The sequence below is a fragment of the Odocoileus virginianus genome, chromosome 12, assembly GCF_023699985.2.
Source record: "Odocoileus virginianus isolate 20LAN1187 ecotype Illinois chromosome 12, Ovbor_1.2, whole genome shotgun sequence".
In the NCBI taxonomy this organism is placed as follows: domain Eukaryota; kingdom Metazoa; phylum Chordata; class Mammalia; order Artiodactyla; family Cervidae; genus Odocoileus; species Odocoileus virginianus.
Window position 1 is genome coordinate 64,886,403 of NC_069685.1, and position 24,627 is coordinate 64,911,029.

Here is a 24,627-nt window from a genome sequence, read left to right on the forward strand (position 1 = left end):
GCCCCGTCCCAGGACTGTCTCGGTCCCGGCCTGGCTGCCACGTCTCTCCTCTCCTGCGTATCTTGTACCCACCCAGCTCTCTCCAGCCTTCTTTCTCCCCACTCAATCTGTGCATCTTCCTGTTTCCAGAGGAAGGCCAGGCCAGGCAAGCCTAGCACTCTGGGAAGTACAGGATGAAGCTGCCTCAGAACAAAGAGGACCCATCAGACTCAAACCAAAGAGGGAACTAACAGAGTAGTCAGGACCCTCCAGCTTCCGGGACCCCCTACGTGCCCCCAAATTGATTTTACCTCCTCTCTCTCAGGGAAAGGGACAGCCCACAAGGCCCAGCCTGCTCACCCGTGGCCCCCCCGGGACACAAACATCTCGTGGAAAGGGAACTGTCGGTGCAGGTCACGCTCAATCACATCCAGCCACTTGGGGTCCCCAGGGGACATGTCCAGCTCCTGGAAGCAAGGTCAAGAGCGTCTCTTAGGAGTTAGGGATGGCTGGGAGGATATCACTGTCCCAGGCTGTGGAGGAGGCCCATCAACAGGGACAATGTCCACCCAATCCCATCCTGACTGGGCCTCCCCGAGGACAAGTCAGGAAGCTTGGGCGGGGCAGAGATGAGCGGGGTCCTGGAAACCCTGAGGGGCGACCTAGGCTTCAGGAGGAAGACCCATGTGGGTAAGAGTGCCTGACAGAGCTGTGGCTTGAGATAATCTCCAGGCACTTCATTCAGGATTCAAACACCTTGTTACCCCCTGAAGATGGAAGGCAACTTGGAAGCAATGATTCCTACCTGGGAGCACCACCCTGAGCACCACTTCAGATGGCACATGTGGGCCTCGCCGACTGTTCGCCTCAGCCCCCCAAAGACAGGTCCTATCATTACAGTGTTCACAGGTGAGGAACTGAGGGTTAAAGACAAGCCACTTGCCTGATGCCTTGTGGCTAGAAAAATGGTGCAGCTGGGTCTGGAAGCCAGGCTGACTCAGAGCTGTCAACCCAACTCCTGTGCTACCCACCTCCATGTAAAGTGGTGCCACCTATTCAGGAAGTGGGTGTGTGTGCATGTGCCGCACTGAGCAACGTCATGACGTCTGTCAAACCGGCAGCCTCAGAGCCATCTCTGGGTGCCGGAGTTTCAGCAAATTTTTACTCTTTTCTTTGAACTTCCGTGAACATTTTTGCATGAGTTCCATTTATGTAAACAAAGCTACTACACAAAGAAAGATCCTTTCTCGATCACTTGAAATGTCCTCTATCTTACTTGCTTGTTGGTACAGGGGTATGTATTATTTGTCCAGACTCTCTGAACTGTGCTTAAGATCTGTGTAGTTTTTCTTTATGTAAATTCATACCTCAGCTTTCAAAAAAGAAAGAAACAACTCAGTGGAAAGGATGCCTGGAGGGCTGAGAGGGGAAGCAGGCAGAGCCCTCATTGTCTACGTGTTGGGCAGTGCAAGGAGGGCCACAGGAGGAAGGCTGGGTCCTCAGCAAACACATCAGTGGGTGTAGGCGCAGGCCCCTGCCCGGCAGGTGACTTCATACAAGTCCCTTTCCCTCTGTGCCCCCTCAGTGGGGGTGTCCCAGGATTGAAATGAGGACCCTAGGGTGTCAGCTAACTTGACACAAGAGGGTGAACACTGAGACAAAAAGCTGATGGAGTGTTGGAGGGTGAGGAGGGGCCCGGGGTCTGGACAGCAGGCCCTGGAGCAGCTGCCCAGCTAAAGACGCACACACGCAACCTGTGCGTGTGCAACCCCCCTCAGTGGGGGCCGCTAGTGTCTGAGGCACTCTGCAGGTCAGGATGCTGTCCTGATCCTAGACACGGTCTTCAGTACAGTGCAGGTCTGCTTTTGTCAGGAAGGAAAGGAGGGTCCCACAAGTTCTCCTGAAGGTTCCACTGAGGTGCAGACCTGGGAACCCAAGGCTCCTAGAACATGCTCGCTGGGTTCCTCAGCAGCTCACGGCTCTCAGCCACACAGGGTCACCACCCCTCAGAAAGAGAAAGGTGCAGCTGAAGGGCCTGCAGGGAGAAAGGGTGCCGAGAGTCCAAGGCAGGTAGGGGCCGCTGGGGGCAATGCAGCTACCGCAGCCCCCCATGGAGCCTGCCGGAGAAGAAAACCAGGGAAGAAAGACTGGAAGGTCCTGTCCTGCCTGAGGAAGGAGGAAGAAGTGGCCAGCGCAGAGGAGGAGACGCTGCCAGGATGTGGAGCCTGCGCTGACAGTGGAGGCTGGGGTCCACAAGGGCCTCTGGGGGCAGGACCGCTGCACCACAGCCCCCCACGGCACCCCTGCCTCTGGGCTCTTGTGCCCCGGCAGCCGGAGGCAGCTTCTCTCCCCGTCCACTTCCTCCACCCCACAGACACGCAGAGTCCCTCCTGCTGTGCTCACAAACCACTGTTCTGGCCCCCAGGACTGCGCCGGGGCCCCTCCACTAAGCTTCAAAACATCATGAAGGGCTTTCTGGGCCAGTCTACCTCCTACCACAAGCAACCTTCAGACCCCACAGAGGTGGCCAACCCTCTTGGGACGCACCACTCCCCAGACCCACACAGCACAGACAGCTCCGCACTCCGTGGCTCCTCAGATGCGCTCATGTCTGCTAAGTGTGGAACCAGGAGGCTGACCAGCCCCCGAGCTCCCTCGGTTCTCACTGTGCTCTGGCAGCCAAAGGTAACCTAGGGCCTTGGTGACTCTCCCACCCCACCCCCGAGCCTCCCACTCTGCCAGAAGGCAGCCCCCTGACATGGAAGTGATGTAGCCACAGGGAGGAAGACTGGAGCCAAGAGGCTGCCTGAGTGGGCATGATGTCGGTGCTCTGTGGGACAGCCCGATCCCTGATTCAGGCCTGCCCTCAGCCAGACACTCCACCAACCCCCGTCCCTGGGCCACTCTCCCCGCCTCCCGGTCTGCAGCAGCAACTCCAGGAACAGGTTTGGCGGGAGAGGGCTGTTCACTGAAGCATGAATTTTGTCAACAGGGAGCTTCTGACTGACAGCCCTCTCACTGCCTATCATCAGTCCCAAGAGCCTGGGAGATACCCTGAGGCCTGGGGCCAAGTCTGGCAGGTGAGCTGGGGCAACCCTGGGAAAGCCAACTGACTCCCCGAGTTCCCTAGAGGAGCAGGCTGGAGGAGCAGCCCGGGCCAGGGGGGCCCCAAGAAGCCTCATGAACGGAGGGGTGTTCTTCACCTTGGCAATCTGGGGTGGGGAGAGCGGGAGGGGAAGGCATGGCTGTCAGAGGGTACCCTGTCTCACCCCGGACTGGCTTCTAAACTCTAAGGACACTGGTTTGGCTCTGCCACCCCCGGAACAGACAGGCCCATAAGCAACATGGGTGAACCATGTCTAGCTGGCTTGGATGAGGCAGGAGAAAGAGAATGGGAAGTCAAAAGGTGTTAGGGTCCCGTGACCCTGCTGGGAAGCCCCCAAAGGCCCAGAGCTCAGGCCCCACGTGGTCAGGGAAGTGCTCTGAGTGTCCCTCCCAATAACCAAGAGCTGAGAGGTAGCTCACCAAGTCCAAGAGAGCAAACCTGGGTGGCTGTCAAGAGAAACAGCTGGAACTGGGGGCTGCCAATCTGTCCACCCCACTGAGGCCCGCTCAGAGCTGGCGCCTCAGATGAGTGGAGCCCCCAGAGTCACAGACTGACCAGGCCTGACAGTTGGCTCTGGAGGGGAGAGGTCCCCTGAGCACAGAGGATCACCGCCCCCAGAAGATGTCCAGAGACGAGGAAGGGAGGGCAGGGGAGGGAAGGGCAACTCACATCGAACTTTCCAGGGTTCTGCTGCAGCTTCACCTTGCCTCCTGACAGGTACTGCCAAGCACGGCCCCGCAGAGAAGGTGGGATGCCCTTCTGACACCGCAGTCGGATCTGGAAGTCAAAGGGAGGCCGTGTCTGTGCATTCAGCCAGGCTGCCTGCTGCCCCCTCCCCAGCCCCCAAGAGGCTGGTGCTCGTCAGGCCTTCAGTAAGCACGGGGGCAAGAGCGGAACAGGGGAAAAAGAGGACTTCACCCCTGTTGCTCCAATGCTGCACTGAGTCGGCTGCCACCAGGTGATGGCAGCGGCCCCATGTTCCCTGGTCCAGTGACAACACAGGGATTCTTGACATCCACACGGGACTAGGAATCCCCATCTCCATTTTCTGAATCCAAATGGAACCAGACGAGTTAGAGGAGCCCCTGGGATGTCACCAGGAAGGGATCTGCACGATGTGGAACATGGCTCAGCCGCAGGGAAAGCAGCTCACAAGATGACTCAGAATGTGCCCAGAGACGTGTCCTGGGTGCTTTCATGGGAGTGTTTAAGCAGCCATGTGGCAGGATACATCCAGCCTAGAGAGGACAGATCTCAGCAGAATTCAGGAAGAAGACGGGAGCCGGTCAGAATGGCTTCCCCTTTGTTTGGTCAAGAATCCCCCCTCTTCTGCTCTCCTTGACCCTGAGCTCTCACGATTTCCAGACCAGGGTGGAGGCAGCTGGTCTGGGTGTGAGTCCTGATCCCAGGCTAAACTGGCGCCGGCCTCCCCCAACACGGGCTGGGAGAGGGGAAGGAGGAAGTGCCTGGGGAGCTCACGACCCAGAGCTAGTGCTCAATGCATACGCTTGTACTCTTCAACAGAAAAAAGTCTTCCACTGCCAAAACCCGGCTTGAGAAAGCATCATGTGTTTCACAGATGGAGAAACTGAGGCACAGAGTGGGGATATTATTAAGGTCATTCCATCAGGGACCATGCTAACTCCCAGCCACACTGCACAGGCTGGAGGACCGAGCCTTGGCTGCTCACTTCTCAGGCCTCTCCAAGTCCCATGGGGAGATGAGCTTCCTCTGGGCTTGAGGGGAGAGTGAGGCTCGAAGGCAGGTGCCCTGATCATCCTCCTTGACCTCAGGCCAAGGGTCAAGGAGATTGAGGGCAAAGGCAGAGGCGCCATTCCTCTGGAAAGAGGGTGGGGGGCTGTCCAGTGACATTGCCCTGGGCCGCTGTACTAAGCAGCCTGGCCTGGGGTGGAGATGGGGCTCAGGGCAGTGGGAAGTGGGAGGTGCCTGGGTGATGGGTTTGAATCCAGCGCTGACCTCAGCCCATCACCTCTCATCAACTGTAAGATCAAACTGGTAACAACCAGGATTCTATCAGAAGTGGTGCAGGGGGTCGGTGTTAACAAATGATGGCTTCCTCTCTGCCCCTCCAATCCCAGGAGGACAAGTGACTCAGAGGCCCTGGGCCCCGGGCTCACTCCTAAGTCCCCTCATCTGGAAACCCCCTCAGACAGTCCCCTTGGAGGCTCTCTGAGAAGGGAGCACAGGAGGCCCAGGCTTCCTGATGACCAGCGCAAACAAGAGAAAACTTTCCAAGGGTCAGAGGGAGTCAAGAACCAGGAAGGAGACAGGCAGGCAGGCTGAGGGCAGTGCGGGAAGAGCAGAATGGCTGGTCAGAGGAGCCAAGTTGCACTTCTGGGACTGCCTGCAAAGCGGGGCGAGGAAGGGAGCAGAAGGGACCCGCCTGACTCTACGGACAGTTTCCCGCTGCTGTGGGACCGGGGTCTCCTGAAGGAAGCCGCATGGTCTGGGTGGGCTTTGGTGAAGGGGTGCACATGACCTGGAACCACAGGCCCTTCAGGCTCCCCAGGGCCAAGCTCAGCTGAGTCGGCCCCCACATATCATTGCAGCCCCACCACCCTCAGCCTGCTCGGGACTGAGGAGAGTCCAGGAATACCTTCAGTCCACTAAGCTCACAGAGCGGCCCGGCCTCACCCAGGCCCGAGGTGGGGGAGGTGGGGATGGAGAGCTGGGAATACAACCAGCTTCCTTGGTGGCTCAGTGGTAAAGAATCTGCCTGTAATACAGGAGATTCGGGTTCTATCCCTAGGTCAGGAAGATCTCCTGGAGGAGGAAATGGCAACCACTCCAGTATTCTTGCCTGGAAAATCCCATGGAGAGAGGAGCCTGGCGGGATACAGTCCATGGGGTTGCAAAGAGTCAGACGTGACTGAGCGACTAACCTTCCCCCTCTGACCTCTGGCATCCTCCTCAGCTCAGGGTGCTGGAGATGATAACCTCTTAGGGAGAGGCAGAGGTGGGGAAGAGCAAGGGTAAAGCCAGAGAGTGCTCAGCAAACAGAAAGCACAGGAATTGCCATTATCTGAGGTAAGGCCTTGGAAAAGGAGAGTTCTGATGACAACTGAGAAAAGCCACACCCAGCTGCTGAGCTCAAGGAGGGCAGGGCAAACTTTAAGCAGAGCCCAACAGGGGAAGACAGCATTCCAACCAGCGCCCTGTCTCTCTGCGGGGCCTGACCATGTCCCAGGGACTCAGCATCAGTGTGGCGGGTCTGATCCACTTCTGGTGCAGGTGTCGTCCTTCCGGTGCCACCACCTCCCAACCCAGCTGGCGCGGCAAGGCAGTAAGAGCTCTGGGGCCAGAGTGGCAGGAGACAAGCAGTACACTAGGGTCCCCGGGAAGGGTGGAGTGCAGCCTCTTCTGGTGGCCCCGGCTGGGCGGGTAGCCCTGGTCTCTAACCGCAGTGCCAGGGAAGCAAAGAGGAAGAGGAAGTGATGCTGGCTGCTCTGCGGAGTGGAGCTCCCCATGGCTCCCCTCTGGAATCCCCATCTGCAAGGAGGCGGGGGTAAGAATGCCACAGCCATCTCCCTGCCAGCCACCAGTCACCTCCGCAGGCGGTGAGAGGAGCCAAAGCTCAGGGTAAGGGCCTGAGGGCTGAGGAAGCAGGAAAACAGACCCCAGAGTCAGGCAGGAAGCAGCTGGGTAACAACTGCCTTAAAAAAGTATTTTTTTAAGTGAAATTTTTTCTAATAAGCAAAAAATGAAAGCCCCAAAGTCCACACAGAATGGTAAGAAAGAGCCCCGGTCTGGGTGCACCTCTCCTCCCATGGGCACAGGGCTTTACAGGAGGAGCCTTGCAACAGGACGCTCATTCCCATTTGAGCAGGGAAACTGAGGCTGGGGGAGTGAGGTGATCGCCCAAAGTCACTCCGCTAGCCATGGGCATGGAGAGTGGGGGCTGTGTGGCTGAACCCAAGCCCAAATGTGACCTTTAGCCCTGGGTTTCTGCTAGGCCCTGCAGCGGCTGTGCCAGCCTGGCCCAGACCAGCATGTCAGCTGACGATGCAGGCCAGGGGGGTCACTGTGCACTGGGGACTTGTGCAGAGAGACCCCGGCTGTGGGACGGCAGACAGGCCTCCGCTCAGCCAGGGAGTAAGCAGACCCTGCTAAGGTGAACAAGAGGATCAACACACGTGTGGTGGACAAGGATGCGCCTACAGTGTGGCAGAGCCGGCGCCTAAATACAGCCCACCAGAAAAGAACCACTGGTATTTTCATTTTTATGAGACCATTAAACTGTGAAGTCACTTTTCCTTCTTTTTGCTTTGGCTGGGGACAAGAGGGAACTCATAGAATTAATCTAGAGGGTAAAGAAGGCCCCTTATTGTGGTGCAAAGCGTGCAGGCACTAAAGTTAGACTCCTGGGTTCAAACTTTGACTCTGCCATCAGTCATACCTAATACCACCACCACCAACCTCACTGGGGTGCTGTAAGGATGACCCAGCTAAGTGCCCAGCACGCTGCGTCAACATCATTGGCCACTATTAGTATATCAAGTCCTCCCCTAGGTGGTAGGCAGTAGTAAAGACTTGCCCAGGAGCACTGGAGGAAAGCTGCCTGAAGGGCCTTCAGCTGAGAGCAGCTTTGAGGTGTGACTCGAGGAAAGAAGTCTGCATGAGTCTGCTGTTATCTGGGAAGACCAGCTTCTGTCCCCATTTCCAAGCTGGTGGGGGGACAGCGGGCGGCTGGAGACCCAACTGCTCCTCCGTGCTGATGCAGCCCCTGCCTCTTCAGCCCCATGCCTCCCCCACTGCAACTCCCAGCCCTAGGCCTAAGGCCAGGCCCCTCACCTTTTTGTGCTTCTTGGCCATCCACTTGTCCCAGTTGTTGAGCATGTCCAGCCACTTGGACTCCCTCTGCCTCAGCACCTCCAGGGGGACTTCCTCCAGCCTGTGGAGCAGAGGGCAGGGCCCGTCAGGTGCCGAGAGAGCAAAGGCCCTGGCTGAGGCCACAGGTACCAGCCTGGTCAGTCCCCGTCCCTCCCCCTGCCCCTCATCCCGCTGTTCCCTTCGGGGCTAACTCGCAAACCTTCTAACACAGACCCGAGGGAACACAACGCCCTCCCCAGAAGGCACAGGCTGGACAGACACTAGTTTCAAGCACTCACTTCCCCGTGTGTCAAGGGGCCAGGGGCCCCAGTGCCTGCACCTGTGCACCAAAGCACAGCATTCGCACCCTGGATCAGTGCCGATAAACAAGCCTCTCCAGAGAACCAGCATACACGGTACGGAGCTGGACGAAAAACTAGTCAAACAAGTACAGGGATAACATGCTCACCTCTGCACTCTAACAAAACTAGTTACTCATGGTTTCCCCAATTACACCCTGGCCCTGTTCTCTGCTCAGCCTTTGCTCATGCCAGTCCCTTTGCAGGAACACACTCCAAGTGGTCTCTGCCTATCCAAATTCAGAATATACTTCAAAGCCCCATCAGACACCACTCAGATTTGCACACTTACTCACGGAGCAGCTGTCACAGCTATGCAGGCAGAGCTCTAGGGCTAGGGCGTCTGGGTAGACTGTGGGGAACAGTCCTGTGACTAGAGCAAGTCCCTGCCCTCACGGCACTGACATTCCACAGACTTTGAACGCCCATGAGAGCTGGTGGGTAAACATCTCAGCTTGGAGACCCACCCTGGGCAGCCCTGAAGCAGCTGCGGCAGGCTGAGCGACACCCCTGGCTTAGAGGGTGAGCTCCTTCCAAGGAGGGAGTCCCTGGAAGTTCCTGAGTTCACATAACCATGGGGCAAAGAGAAGATGACTAGCATTTGAAGACTGCGTGGTCTACATGTCCTTCCTTGTATTCAGCCTACAGAGCAATACTGGTAAGAAAACAATGAAAATACCGTGTATGTGTCTTTCTCCACACACACATACACACTCTCAGAATTATTTTTAAAGTAGTAGATTATGGATCTTTTAAATTTCTTTCCTGTGCCTCCCCCCCGCCCCCCGCCGCCCCTTTTTTCCAATGAAAAAAGTACTGGCATTATTGAGAGGTAAGATATCCAGGAAGGGTATATTGCTTAGAGTCAAACAGCAAATCAGTGGAAAAACCTAGACTCAAATCCAAGTCAGATCGTAGCCAAGGGCCTGCACTCAGCACTGCCTGACCTCCCAGAACGCAGCGCGGGGTGGAGGCTCTCAGGAACAGGACACAGCGGGGCCAGGATTTGGCCCAGGCCTTGAGTCTCTGATTCTCTTTCTACAGGAAGGAAATGCACTGCTAGAACTTTTACTGGTTAGACGAGCAGTGGGAGGGGCCCTGGCAGAGCAGAGCTCCCAGACACAAACGGGCAGGTCCTCTTCTTCGGTTTTTTATCTGGAGAACTGCAGGGGCCTGAGAGCAGCCCTGGAGCTGATTGGCCGAGGAGAGATGACGGCCCCTCCACACAGGCCACCGACCCACCCTCTCACCACCTGGAAGCAGAACCATGGCACAAGGACTGGCTCCTTCCTATCCCTCCTCTCAGGAGAAAAGTAGAGACTACACCTTATAGATCAGGTAATTTACAAACAAATGTATGCATATCTCCAGGCAGCCCCCAAACACCCAGGGAGCCCAAACCAAAGGCCCAGCATCACAGGCCAGGTCACCTCCCATCACTACAAAGCACTCAGTCACACAAGTCAGGGGATGAGCCTTCTAGTTATCTAAAACTAAAGGAGGTAGCCACAGGGAGTCAACAGGAAGTTCTGGCAGCTATGGATGTGGATAACATCTGATCCAATCATCCCATTGAGCAGAAGAGAAAATGGAGCCTCATAAGAGGGCAAGGCTTTTGCCTGAGATTACCAGTTTCCAGAGAATTCCCATCTGATTAAATATATATCCATGTGACACCCTGACCCTCTAGTCTGTCTCTGCTGATAAGATCTGACAGCAGGGCCTCAGAGATACCCAGTCTCCCAACTACAAATACACAGGGGAACACGTTCAAGCTCAGTGTTCTTTTAAATGATGTCAGATAACAGCTTTTGCAGTTTCAAAGACCCAGCATCAAACCTCAAACCGGAATTTCAAACGGGTACAAAACAAACGACCACATTTCCTGGATTCTAAGGCACTACTGATTTTAAACTACAACACTGATTTGGTAAGGTCGTCTCAGAAACAAACAAAAAATCCACTATTACTTTAAATGTACATGTCCATTGAAAGATCTATTCTTATTTTCAAAACCTTAAATTGGGAAATTTTGGAGGAAAGATGGTCATTTGAGTGGCCTCTCCTCCAACAGCAAAGGAGTTTAACCACCTGCTGTACCTGGCACTCAGCACTTGACATTCTAACTACAGGTGAACTTCTTGTCACATACAGAATGTGCTCCTGAATGGCTGGACACTACCCATTTTCTTTAAAAATCAGAAGGCTCACAAACTCTCCAGTCTGGTGGGTCAGGATCTCAGAGGGCATTTGAGCAGACTGCTGTCTGATACAGAAATTCCTTCTGCAATAGCCCCTTGCCCTCTCTGAGCCTGTCTGCTATACAACTGGGTGGCCTGCCTTGTGAACTGACCCTCCAAAGATGCCCAGAAAGGAGCCGTGATGTGGACTGGGGTCTGGGCATCTCTGCAAATGACATGACGGTGTGGAGGCCCTGAGGTGGCTTCCTCCTAACAGTGGGGGGAGAGTGTGTGCCAGTTTCCAGTGACAGAGAGGCTGACCAAATGACCAACTTAAGAGGCCAAATGGCCCATGGGGATGCTTCCGGTCTGAGAGTTTCACTCACTCTTGCAGAAAATTCCTCTGTCCTTAAGGTGGCCTGAAGGAGTCTCCGCAACCAAAAGAGTCTAATGAGGACGGTCTCTAGTGGAACTCCTCAGGCCTGGGCCTTCATCATCTCCAGGTGAAGCCACCCTCATTGCTGAAGCCATACTGTTAAGTTTTCTGGTACCTTCTGTCTATTGTAAAACCCCCTTCTAAGGCTGCACAATTCTCAGCCAGATCAGCCTCATACTAGGCAAACGTAATCATCCCTCATCACTTACCCACCCCTACCTGGAATGCCTTTTCTTCTCCCCTCTCCAAGTCACAGCAACACTTTAGGGGCCCAACATAATAAAATTGACAACTTCAACAATAACAGCAGCAACAGTAGTTACCATTTTAACATTATTTACTATTTACCAACATCTTTCAAAATACATATATATTACATAAAATACATACATATATATACACATATATTATTTTCATATACCTTTCACAATAACCCACCACAATGTTATCTCCACTTTCCAGAAGCAGAGCCCGAGACTCAGGAAAGGTAAGGGGCTTCTCGAGGCCATGCTGCTGCTGTTTAGTCTCAGTCGTGTCTGACTCTTTCGTGACCCCATGACTGCAGCCCGCCGAGCCCCTCTGTCCATGGGGTTTCCCAGGCAAGGATACTGGAGTGGGTTGTCATTCCTTCTTCAGGAGATCTTCCTGACCCAGGGATTGAACCTTCTTGGCAGGCAGGTTCTTCACCTCTGAGCCACCAGGGAAGCCCCCAAGGCCATGCAGCTGCATTCAAACCTAGGCTTGCCTCAGTCCACAGTGCATGCTCTGAACCCCAAAGTCACGCCCTGAGCCTCCACACAGCGGCTGTGCCTGCCCAGATCTTGTTAGCTGTCTTCCAACCTGAAGACCTTTATCTCGACTACTTACAACACCATCTCTCCAAGTTTTTAAACTGAAACTCACAGTAAGAAATACATTTTTTACTGAGACTATACACATACACACGTAACCAAAATACATTTTATGAAAATAATTTACTCCTACATGTACTAAAGCACCTGATATTTTCAGTTCAATTTTTGTATTATTCCATCCTACTTCCTACTTCTTTTTCTTTTAATACTGGTCACAACCCCCTAAAATCAATTTCAGCACTAAATCACACATCAATCACCAATTGATTTCAGCACTAAATCACCAATGAATCAAGATGTGATGTGAAATGAGCAGTTCATTACAACTTGGTCATGCTGCTCAGCCCTGTCACTCCCTAACTGGACTGGGTCTTGAGCTATGTAACTCCCACTGTGTACCTCACGGATACCAACAGATGCCTGCCTGGTTTTCTGCATGACATCATTAATTTCATCTATTGCCTTCAGGGCTACAAGCCACTGCTGCCTATAGCAATTGTATTTGTGCCCCTAGTAGCCCAGTGAGAGCTTCACAGATTACTTACTATTTCCACTGGACCCATGAGAAACCTGACCCAATCAGAGAGATTGTATGACTTGGGCAAAGCCACAAAGCCATTAAGTGGCAAAACCAGAGCTTTCCTCACAGTGACCCCTGTGCTGCCTCTCCCGCCCTGGGAAAACTGGGAGGAAATCAGGCCATTCTCCAGAGGCCACTGTGGGGCTCCATCTCTGGCCCTCAACCCCCTAGAGACAGTCTAAGCCTTCCTCCAGTGCTCTGACTGTCCCAGTGAGCGGCCTGCCCAAAACTAGGAAAGCTCAGTGAGGCCAATATGCTGGATGGGCAAAGCTCACAAGTACACCTCGACCACCACCTCCTGGGGAGGGAGGCACAGAGGGGACAGAAATGTGCAGCCAAAGAGTGACTGAGCCCAGATTCTGCGGGGCTCTCAGCTAAACTAAGCTTAGCTGTGCTGTGCCATGCCATGGCCCAAGGCAGCAATGACAGCCTGCTGACACCAGGCTCCCCAACCTTCTCCCCAAACCCAGAAGCTGAAGACTTCCAAGAGACGAGATGGACAAGACCAGCTCCCAAGGCTACCTGGCTACCGAGCTCTCTCCGCCTAGTCCTTCCAGCCATGCACTTTCCGCCCAAGCATGCCTCAGCCCCTCTGGTTGGCAGACTCAGCCAGGTGTGGTGCCTGTGCCCATGACCCCTTTATGCAAAGGTGTCAGATAAACCCTGGTTCCAAGGAACCAATGTAACCCCCCTCCGCTAAGCCTCCCTCTCCAAACCAGCCCAAAGAGAAACACAGCCCAAGCATAAGGCCCAAGGTTGAGACCTCGGGATGGATTCTCCTCATCTCAACCGTCAGGAAGGCCATGTGGATTGTGGGAGACAGTAAAAAGAGTGGGGACCTTGAAGCCAACCAACTGAGGTTTCCATTCCAGCTCTTCCACCTGGGAGACAGACCTTGAAGTCTCAACTTCATCTTCAGGTGGGACCACACACATAAGGTCTAAATGAAGAATACATGTGTATAAGGACCCAGCCTGGTGGGTGGCCAGCTAATGGTAGCACTGAGGTGACCAGCATTTGCAGCTTGCCTAGCACCTTCACATCCCTCTTCTCATCTGACTGGTCTACACACACACAGAGCAGGGCAGGACTATCTCCATTTTACCCAGGAAGCAACTGAGACCCCAAGAGATTAAGTCATTTACTCAGTGATACACAGACTGTAACTCTTGGCTTCTGACCCAGTTCTGCCACTCTGTGAGCTTCCAGTTCGCCACCTGTAACATGGGGGCAAGGCCACCCCTTTGGAGGGCAGCAGTAAAGACCACATGAGACAGGAGGAATGGACACACTTCCAGCACCCATTCTGACAAGCACTACACAGGCACACAATTCCCCAAGGAAGCACATGAAAACTCAAGTTTAGCACAGCTGAGTAATCTGTCCAAGGTCACACAGCCTGGAAATGGAGATGCCAACTGAGCACTGAGCCATCCCGAAAGCACTCGGTGGCCCACGTGTAACAGGGCCTCAGTACCTGTTAGGGTCCCTCCCCCTTCCTTTACCACCCAGGAGACAACCACTGCTCTCTGTGCCGAGACGGCAAGAGTGAGCAAGAGGCAAGTGCGGAAAATCGGGAAGTGGATGCGCAATCACAGATCCAGGGACAACAAGGGTGGGGGAACTCCCCTCTCCCACCCAGAGCTGGAAAAAGGAGTGAGGCTAAACAAAAAGGCTGACCTACTTTGCACACTGAGTAACAAACTCTGGAGTTCATTAATCTAAGCGGTGGTAATGACTAAACGTATAAATAGCCTTTATGCCAGCTCCATAATCATCCATGATAGGAAACGAGAAGGCAAGAGAGGGTGGGCCGGCGATCTACAAATGGCCGACGTCAGGGCTGGGAGGCCTGTAAGGTTCTGGAGTGAGTCCCCAGACAGCGAGGGAGGCCTAGGGACCGAAGGGTAAGTGATCTGCCCGAGGCCGCGCTGGGAGTCAGTGTGGGGAAGGAGGATGGTCTGCAGCGGCCTGGTGCACCCTCCTGCGGCCTGGCAGCCCCCGCATGGAGGCAGGGCAGTACCAGGCTCCCGGTGTAGGTGAAAGAGTCCCGCTTGCTTCGCTCTTCCCCAACACCCCCTGCAAGCTAGGTCTGGGCCTGCCTCCCTTTCCCACAAGGAATTCCCTGGCTTTGCTCCTTCCAGCCCTGGGTCAGCACACAATAGTAAACAGGTTCTCTCCACCCATCTCTGGCCTCTGTGCCCTGGGCCTCTGCCCAACTCTCCACTCGGCACAGCCCCACCCCCCTTGATGTCAGAGGCAAGAAATAGTTCCTTTAAGCACCAGCCTTGCTGGCTCCAAAAAGCAAGGAATCCCCGTCCCCTGACTCCCACTCAGCTAGGGAAAGGCACAGACCAGAGAAAAAACCCCCAGGGCAGCTCTCTCTGACCAATGCAGAGAAGTATGGAGACGATTCGGTCTTCCCTGGTGGCTCGGCGGTAAAGAATCCACCTGCCAGTGCAGGAGATGCGGGATTCATCCCCGGGTCAGGAAGATCCCCTGGAGAAGGAAATGGCAACCCACCCCAGTATTCCTGCCTGGGAAGTCCCATGCACAGAGGAGCCTGGCGGGCTACAGTCCATGGGGTCGCAAAGAGTCAGACACAACTGAGCAACTAAACAACAATGAAAATGGAGACTATTCTCAACTGGGGACATCCCTTCTCCAAGTCCCCACCCCTACCGGGCAGAGTATTACCTGAAACTCCCCACTGGCAACTGGGTCCTCAGCTCACAATATCACTGTGGGCACCATGACTCATATACAGCTCCCCTCACCCATCCTTACAAAACTGCTAGATTTGATTGATAGATCTTATCAATTTAGTCTTGACTCACTGTTTATCTCTGCCAAGACTCCTGCAAGGCTCCCTACTGCCCTCCTTGTTCAACAGAACTTCAGGCCCTGGCTCCCAGGCCTTCCTAGTCCCTCTGCACATCCCCCAGCCCTATTTCTAGACGGCCCTCTCTCTAAGCTGCCCACCCTCACCCCTACCCCGACTCTAATTCAGTCCCACTTGTTTCCCGAGGCCTCATTCAGACCAGCCTCTCATCTCTATAAAGTCCTTCCTAGCCACTGAAGGGACAGAACACAATCAGCACCTCATTACATTCCACACACATCTCTCCAGAGCCTGAGTTCCAGGCCCTGAATCTACAAAGTTGAATAAAATGTAGGTCCTTCCCTTGAGGAGGTCAATCTGGCAGAGGAGACAGACGGGGGAGTAAATAACTAGCCCACACAGAGGTGCTATCACAGAAGCGAGGAGGAGGGTGGAAGGCGCTAGGAGACTGCAAGAAGCCCCCAGGGTAGGGGTGCACGTGTTCAGGGAAAACCTTAAAGGGGAGCTGACTGTTGGCATGATCCTTGAAGGGTGACAGGAAGTGGCCAGGGTGAGAAAGGGGAAATAGCACATCAGGCAGAAGACCCAGGATGAGAAAGCACACGTTAATGGAAAAGAGCCTGGTGTGTTTGGGGAATGTGAGCAGTCCAGTGGAGCGAGTCTGGCTTCTCCACCCGACTGTCCTGTCTGCTCACTGAGGCGGCATTCCAAGAGAAGGTGTGCTCCTGGGGGCAGGGACTCTGCCAACCACTCTCCCCAGTGTGTCCTGACCCTAGAACAGAGCCGGGGGCCTCTGTTAGTCGCTCAGTCGTGTCCGGCTCTTTGTGACCCCAAGGACTACAGTCCCGCCAGGCTCCTCTGTCCATAGGATTCTACAAGCAAGAAGACTGGAGTGGGTTACCATGCCCTTCTCCAGGCCTGCTGCCTAGCTGGTGCTCAATAAACGTCTGTTGACAGATTCGGTCGCTCTGTGACCTCGGCACTCTTAAGTTTCAGCTTTCTCCCCAGTGAGATGGGAATACTATCCTCTACCGTGAAATCAGATGGGAAAAGCACGAGCACAGAAACTGCTTGATGAAGGGCGCTCCCTCCGTGGCCTGAGTCCAGCTACGGATCCTCCCTGAAGCCCAGCACAGGGCTGAGCCCAGATGTGTTTGATGATGGCCTTTTACAACGTTATAATTCTATATTCAATTAACATAATTGAATGTCTGTTATAACCCTTACCAGGCACTTGCTATGGACCAGACGTGGTGCTCAGCACTTAGATTATTTCATTTAATCCTGACAACAAGCATATGAAATAGGTCCTCTAATTATCACCTCCACCCCACCCTTGGGCAGATGTAGAAATTCAGGTTTTTCAGCAAGCCAGTAACTAGGCACCATCCAAGGGGAGCAGAGGACAGCTCTGGGAGGTGTACTCAGGCCCGTCTTCTGCTTTGTCACTCAGCTGCGGCACTGGCTGCTATCCACTCGGCGGGGTGGGTGCAAGCCCTCTTCCCAGGGAGCTTGGAACTCCCTGAACACAGCCACAGGCTGTGTGACGCTTGGCAAGTCACTTTACCACTCTGGGATCTGGGATCTACCTCTGTAAAATGGAGATTATGATGATAATAACCATATATCACGGAGTTAAACACGGTGGTCTTGGTGAAAGCCTGGTCCACCATGCAGGCGCTTCTGCAAAGTGGCATGACCAAGTGACTGTGCCAGGAGGACGGAGGGGGTCACTCAGAGGCAGGACAGGGAGCCCAGGGTGAAAGTTCACGAGGAACACAGGAGGGTGGGGGTAATTGTGAAGCAAACTCTGATTTCTTCCCCAAGTGACTATCTCTACCCAAGAGGGCAGAGGCCCCAGGCAGCCCTACGACTGCCTGCTTCGAATGGAATCTTTCAGGAGACCCACCTCTGTTCTCGCTTCCGCTTTATCTTCACGCCAAAGAGAAGAGGAGGCCCTCGCATCAGGCTCTCAGAGTCAGGGTCACCTGCAGCCCTGTTCCAGATGACTCAATGAGGAACTGACTGGGGGATTCCCAACCTGCCCCGGCAGGTCAGAAAGCTCCAGACCACAAGCTGAGTGGGACTGGCTCCTGTCTTGCCCCCAGGGTCCAAGGGTATGTAGGCAGGCCAAAGGCCTGAAGTAACCCTTAGAGGATAATTCACACTTGAATTATAAGAGTCACCATGTACCACAGAACCCTTACTTGGTGGTAGACACTGCTGGGCACTTTACCAACATCATCTCCTTAGTACTCAAAACCATAACTCACATGAGGCCAGTTCCCACTCCCAACGCCACCACCTGGCCCATCTGCAGACTCAGAGAGGTCACATGGATAGAAAGTGACAGAGCCAGGGCTTGAAGCCAGTCTGCTGGTGTCCTGAACCCAGGATCTCCCAAACTTAGGTTCTCCTTTTTTGAAATCAAGACAGAAAGGGAAGCATCCTCCAAATGTGGCTGGCTAGGAAGGACCGCTTCTGGACACACAGAATCCAGGGCCCAGAAGGCAGGGAGGAGGAACAAGAGTTCTCCATACTATGTTCCTGGGCTCCCTTAGCATCCAGCTGCTCCCACCTCATCTTGTGTGAGGTGCTGTGTGTGGAGGACCTGGGATAGGAAGTGTGCCATCCATTATAACAACTCAACAACAAAAACAGGACTTCCGTGGTGGTCCAGTGGCTGGAACCTCGTGCTCCCAATGCAGGGGGCCCAGGTCTGATCCCTACTCAGGGAACTAGATCCCACATGCCACAATTAAGACTCAGCACAGTCAAATAATTTTTTTTTAAAGAAAGAAAGAAAAAAGCCAAGAAAAACAACTTGAGAAACCCACTAGGAGAAGGATAGACATTTGGAGCTGGACTGAAAGTCCTAAGGCTGGGACAGGAAGAGAGAGGAGTGGCCACACAGAGGCAACCAGCTTTGGTAAGGTGGAAAATTGGAAAGGCAGAACCCTGGCTTCCAGGCACAGTTTCCTTGCTTGTTCAGTATATGTTTCCCTGTCTGTAAACAGAGCAAAATAAAACTTACCCTCCTGAGTTCCCACTGCTCCTGTTAGGATCACTGCAAGGCAATGAGAAAGAAAGCACTGTGCAGGCCAGAGAGCTAGACAGATCAAAGCATTCTTTGATTTGACTGCACTCCCAAAGACATGAGAGCCACTGGTCTGACAAACAAAGAGAGGTCCTCTCCTAAGAGAAACACAGCATGCTGCAAGCTCTGGCCTCTGTGGGCTGTGCCCTGACCACCCTTGCACTTATGAGGTACCTGACAAAAGTGAAGACGAAAGTGAAGTCACTCAGTCGTGTCCGATTCTTTGCGACCCCATGTACTATAGCCTAGTAGGCGCCTCCATCCATGGGATTTTCCAGGCAAGAGTACTGGAGTGGGTTGCCATTTCCTTCTCCAGGGGATCTTCCCAACCCAGGTGGAAAAAACTTCTCAAAGCCCTTTTCGTATACTCCAAGGGCAGTCTCAGAATGTTAGAAGCAGAAGAACTCTTCAACTTCATTCAGTAAAGCTGCCTTAGTTTATATGTAAGGGAAACTGAGGCTTAGAAAAATAAAGCAAATTTCTCAAGGCCACAGGGTTAGTTAGGGGCCCAGTGAAGCCCAGGACTTGGGTTTCCTGATCCCTGGTCAGCAGTGTTTGTTTACACATGCTCCTAATCCAGTCACCTCATTTGATCCTCATCATCAGACCACACCTTTATCTCCTGGCCTGCTATGCTCCAGGTCTGCATCCCCAGAGCCTAGCACATGGCTGCACACGTAGCACGTGCTAGATGAAAAGCAAGGAGCATTAGTCCTACGGTCAGGTGAGAGGACATGCTTAACTCAGACCACCAGGTGGTGGAGCCAGCCCTGGCACCTTGGTCCCTGTGTTCAGAACCCTTTTCCATAAATCCCCATGTCCAGCCAGAATCATCTCTAAGAAGTGCATGGTGGTGCCCGTAAGGGCTGAGGGGTTCATGTTCTCATAGGCACTGGACTTGCTTCCATTTCCCAGCTGAGGCACCAGCTCCAGGAACAGAATAAACACTGGAGGTGGGAGGAAGTCAGCCCTCCACTGCCAGGCTGCCTCCTCTTGATCAGCTTTTATTGTTGTTTAGTCGCCAAGCTGTGTCAGACTCTTTGTGACCCCATAGACTACAGCATACCAGGTTCCTCTGTCCATGGGATTTCCCAGGCAAGAATACTGGAGTGGATTGTCATTTCCCTCTCCAGGGGATGTTTCTGACACAGGGATTGAACTAGCATCTCCTGCACTGGCAGGCAGATTCTTTACCACTGAACCAGGTAAGAAACCCTGGAAACCCCCGATGAGATTATGCTGTGCCTAAGAGCCTTATAAACATGCCCCCTTCCCCCAGCTACACACTGCCCTAAGGGAGGTTTTCCATGCCCTCAGGGCTTTCTCCTCTCTGCATAGAGAGGTGGCTAGCTCTTCTGACAGCCTTCCTTGCCATCCAATAGGTCTACCAGGAGAGACCACAAAGCTCAGTTCCACTCACCCACCCCTTCCCAACCAGGCCAGCTAATCCGCTCTCTTACTGGAGAGATACAAAGAACCCCTTGATGGGCCCTGAGCGTGCCAGCCATGCCAGGCACCTTGGGGAGCCCAGGGCTATGACAAAGCAGTCAGCAGCAGCCCACTGTCTGCTTCAAAGGAAGGTTGCAGATGGCCTTCCTTCCCTGTGGTCAGAGGCCCTGGGATGGCAAGGGCCACTTCAGCTTAGCCAAAGCCTTTGCAAGTCCCTATAGGTCCACACAGCTGATCAGGTACCATGCCCTACTTGCTGACTCTTCATCCTCTCGGCTCCAGAACCTTCCAGACCTCTCTGCAGCCCTTCTGGGCTGTCCCAAACTCTCCCAACTGCTCTCACTGCCTATGGTCCAGCTCCTCTTCATACCATCTTCCATGCCTGCACCAGACTGACCTTAATGAAACACAGGAGGCCTCAGTCTGACACTCAAGGCCAGTGACCTCTGCCCAACCCACTTCCCTCCCCTCCCTATGCTTCACCTCATCCTCCCACCTCCCGCTCTTCCTGTCGCCTCTTGGCACACATTTCTCAAACAGCTGGCTTTTCTTCACACACTTCCCCTCTCATATCGCGATTGCCCTTCCTTGCTCCTTCCGAAGCCTGAATCAAATGCCACTTCTTCTTTCTGAGCTCCAATGGGTGGAGCTGGCTGCTTCTTCCTATATATCCCCTTATTACCCACAGGCTTCCTGCCCTGGGTGTGGGGGCCTCAGGGATGGTGAGCACCTGGCACCCTACCTGCTACACCTTAGCAAGGCTTAGTCACTGGATTCGGTGTCAAGAAACAGGTTCCAGTTCTGCGATTTACCAGCTGGCAAACCTTGAGTGCCTTTTTCTCAGAACTTCAGTGTACTCATCTACAAAATGGGATAACCACGCTTCTCAGGGGAAAGTGAGGGTTCATCATGGGTTGGTGTTCACTCCTGCTCACAGGGGATGGATCTCACTGATGTTCATCATCACAGCCAGAGATGGAAAGTAGAAAATGAAAAGACAGGACCCACCAGGTACTCCAATCTCTATGAGGAAGCAGAACATTCACTGGGCACCTACAGTGTTGTCAGGCTCTTTGCAAGCATCAGTTCTTTTAACCCCCACAACAATCCTGCAAAGTCAGTGTTATCATAACTGTTTCACAGTGAAAAACTGAAGCTCAGAAGAGTGAAGCAGCGTGTCCAAGGTCACACAGACATCTGGGCTCAAAGCCTCAGGTGTGAGGGCGAACAGAACACCTTCTTTCCCCTCCCTCAGTGTAAACAGATTGGGAGGCTGGACTGGAGCCAGGCCTCACTGGCCCCCTGAAGGTCCTGTTTCAAACATAGATGCTGGGAATACAAAACATCAAGCAGGTCCCACTGCTTTATCTCTTTCCCACAGCTTAGAGTTTCCTAGCAGGCGGCACACAGGCACCTTCCCAGGGCAGCAGCTGGTGATCTGGCCCCCTCCTTCACCAAGTCAAGTCTTGTCTGAGGCCCTAGAACACCCACAGGGCTACCAAACCAGATTTTCCTTTGAAGCTGGAGGAAGAGGAGGAGGAGAGAAAATGAAGGACATGTGGCCCCGAGTCATAGACCGGGGCCCCACACATAGGGTAGTCTCTTTCCAGATGGGCCACCCAGGGACCACTCCACGTCCAGCTCTAGGCTCTCCTGGGAACTGTAACAGCTCAAGAAAAGAGGATGCCCTGAACTTACAAACTAGAGAAGGTGGTGGAAAAGCAGGGAGGCAGGACCTAGCCTGTCAGGAGGGCCCTGGCCCAACAGTAAGTGGCAGAGACCAAACTATAGGGATGTCAACGGAGCCAGTTACATGATTTCCAAAGTCACAGTTGACTAGGAATAGTGGAGGGCCCAGGGGACAAGGGAACTGAATCAGCAAAAGACAAACTGCTGTTCCAGATGTTTCTCCCTGGGCCCAGTTCAGATCAATTTCTCCCCTAACAGGAAGCCAACACCCACGGGATCCCAGACAGCACAACTCCTCACCTCATCTGGCCTGCAGCACTGAGCACTGAAGCTGGGTGGGAAACTCCAGTTTCGAGGCCAGTCTTGGCAATCACATAGGAAAAGGAGGGGGAGGGCAGGGACCCGCTCCCCTCAGGCCATCTTCCTCAGGCCAGAGACCTGGTATCCACTGGTATCCTTCTGTCCTTTCTTGACCAACTCCAAAGGGACACCCTCCCCACAAGCAGGTCTGCTCCTCCTGTTCCCAAAGTCCTCTGGCCACCCGTCCCTGAGGAAGACCCTTCTTTCTTCTCCTCCAGTCCATTTTGGGCTCCAACAGCTAGCTCAGCTGCGAGCCAAGCTGAAGGAGCCAATGCTATCAGCACTGGGTCTGCACTCCCACCACCATAGGGCCCTTCACTGGCTGGCTGCTTTCTTGCCTCTCCCCACCACTGGCTACTGCTCCATAGCAGGCAGGGACCAACTCAGGCCCCACAAAGGTTCCCTGCAGAGCAGACTCAAAAGATAGACAAGGTGAAGTAAAGAGAGCCTAGGGCTGGGAATCAGGAGTTCTGGGTTTACTTCCTGGCTTTGCTCCCTACTGACTGAACAGGTGAGGTTAATCATTTCCTTCAGGCCTCAGTTAACCTATCCATAGGAAGATGGCCATCTGTAAGGTGGCTTTCACCTTCCTGACTTGAAATGTGTGTCAGAAAATGTTAACCAATCATTTACTTCTCTGCAGGCCTGAGAAAAAAGTGAATAAGCCTGGTCCCAGGGAATTCCCTGGTGGTCCAGTGGTTAGGACTCTGGGCTTTCACTGCCAAACTGCCAAGGGTCTGTGTTCAATCCCTGGTCAATCCCAACTCAAGATCCCACAAGCTGCAGCCAAATAAAAAAGGCCTGGTCCGAGTTCTGAAGCTCATCAGTCTCATGAAGTGTAACAAAGTGGTAATGACAACAATCTTATCCTTGCTGGACCATCCCTGTGGACCTCCCACACTGCTGAGGGAGTCAAAAGTACTGAGTTAAGCCAGGGAAGGTAAGGGCACACAGGTTCCTGTTAGGGATCTTGAGTTCTGTCCAGGACTCAGTTTACTGCTGGGGCCACCAGGCCATATTAATGGTTGGTAAAGGCAACGGAAACTGTCCTGACTTGGGAGTCAGAAACTCTAGTTTCAAGACCTGGTTCTGCCACTAGTGTACTGTGTGAGCTGAAGCAAGTTCTTCTCTTCTCTGTGACCTCAGTTTCCTCATCGTATAAGAAGTTAGGGTTACACTGGTCAAATTCTTAAGATCCCTTCTATGGGAGGAATATAAGTCTATGATTTTATGATCTACTCACAACAGGCACCAAGCAGTCACCTGAGGAGGTAGCTTCTGATCTACTTTCCTCCCCTACCCCACTAGCCCCTGGCAATTGCCAAAACTGTCTTAAGACAACCTTTGGCCCAGGATGGCTGAGACAGACCTTTAATCCGGAGCCAGAGTCCTAGCCATCTCCACTGCAGCCATCAGGGCTAATGTTTCACTTCTCTGGGCTAGCACATGGACTCTTAGCCTTCAACCACGAGACTGGGTTCAGGGCGGTCACTCTGAAACTTCCCATAACTTCCTCTCTTATGGCCTTGGGCAGGGACTTACTTTTGGCTATTTTTTTTGAACCACAATATTGACTCTACAGGGAACATCCAAGTTTTCAGACACCAGAGATTTTAGGGTGGCCAAGAGGGTTAAGAAAGCGAAGCAGAGAGAGAGGAAGAGACCTGGAATCCCACCTCAGCCCCAGCCCTATAGACACCAATGATGCAGAGGGCGTCTGCAAAGCCCGGGTTTGCGGTTGGAGGGTGGGAAAGACAGATGTCTGGCTGCTTGGTTGGGGATTACAGCCAAAGGGAGGTGCTCCCACTGGGGCCTCTCTCTGTTCACAAATACCAGAGGTATGCCCTCATTTTCTCCTCAATTTTCAGACCCTTAGAAGGCAAAGAAAGGAAACTAACATTTTCCTAGGCCACTACTTGCGCCAGGCACTGTGCTAGGCACCTTTGAATACTTAATCTCTATAGTAATCTTGGGAATAGGTGTTACTGATGCCCTTTACAGTGAGTAAACAGGCTCAGAGATTCAAGCTCTTGCCCAAGGTCACACAGCCAGGAAGTGTGATTTCTTCCTAAATCTGGCCTTTTCCCACTATTTCACACTGCTTTGTACCCTGAGATCTAGTTAACTTCCTGATAAGCTTGTAGTAGGATTCTTTTTTTAAGTAGGAGTTTTTATCTCCCAGAATTCACCAGCAAATCTGAACTCTTTCTTCCAAGCACCCACAAATGCAACTGGTAACTCCTTTCCCACTTTTCTAGACCTTATCCCTCCCAGGACCCTAATCTGGTATTTGCTCTTCAATTCAAAAATATACCCTAAGTCCTCTTTGGGTTCTCACAAGCTATTCCCTGGGGAACTGACAAAGCTTCAAGTCAGAGTGAAGGATCAAAGTAAGGGGTGTTCTCTGAGTTCAGGACTGGACTAGGCTTGGCTAAGTCTGAGCAAGTGGGAAGAGGCTGGAGGAGACAGATCCAGTGGGTAAAAGACAACTCTCCTTAGGGGAGGGGCCTGCATTTCTCTCCAACTTTCCAAAGGAGGCCTGGTGAATATGAGGCTTTGGGACTGTGGAAAATCCCAGAAGTGAACTTTATGGGGTTGCTTGTGTGGGGTGGGGATCTTACAGATGGTCAAGGCTCTTCCATAAGTCATAAGAGAGGCTGAAAAAGCCCTAGACGATCACAGCTGGTCAGAGAAGGGGAGGAAGGACCCTCTAGAATAGGGTCATGGCTGAGTCCTGTAGGCTTTCCCAGGTGACTGTGTGGCGCTCTCTATTGAAGGGGAGGTACATCTCAAGGGAGGCTTGTAAGTTCTGTGCAGAACACTGGTCTCAAGTGACAGGACAGCTGGGATGTGAGTGGGCTCTGGA

General features: G+C 53.2%; 1 protein-coding gene across 3 annotated transcripts in view; it reads right to left on the bottom strand.

Annotated features, from left to right (window-relative positions):
• The window catches only part of TBC1D10A (TBC1 domain family member 10A), a 36,661-nt gene that overhangs the window by 2,906 nt on the left and 9,128 nt on the right, over positions 1 to 24,627 (bottom strand). For 2 of the 3 annotated variants that reach the window (XM_070475562.1, XM_020907111.2), the window contains exons 2-4: positions 7,898 to 7,997; positions 3,755 to 3,862; positions 340 to 446 (exon numbers count right to left, since the gene is read on the bottom strand). In XM_070475562.1, the coding sequence (XP_070331663.1) occupies positions 340 to 446; positions 3,755 to 3,862; positions 7,898 to 7,997 (315 nt within the window). Of the gene's footprint in view, positions 1 to 339; positions 447 to 3,754; positions 3,863 to 7,897; positions 7,998 to 18,200; positions 18,234 to 24,627 lie in introns of all 3 variants that reach the window. The other variant, XM_020907110.2, reaches the window with a different exon arrangement.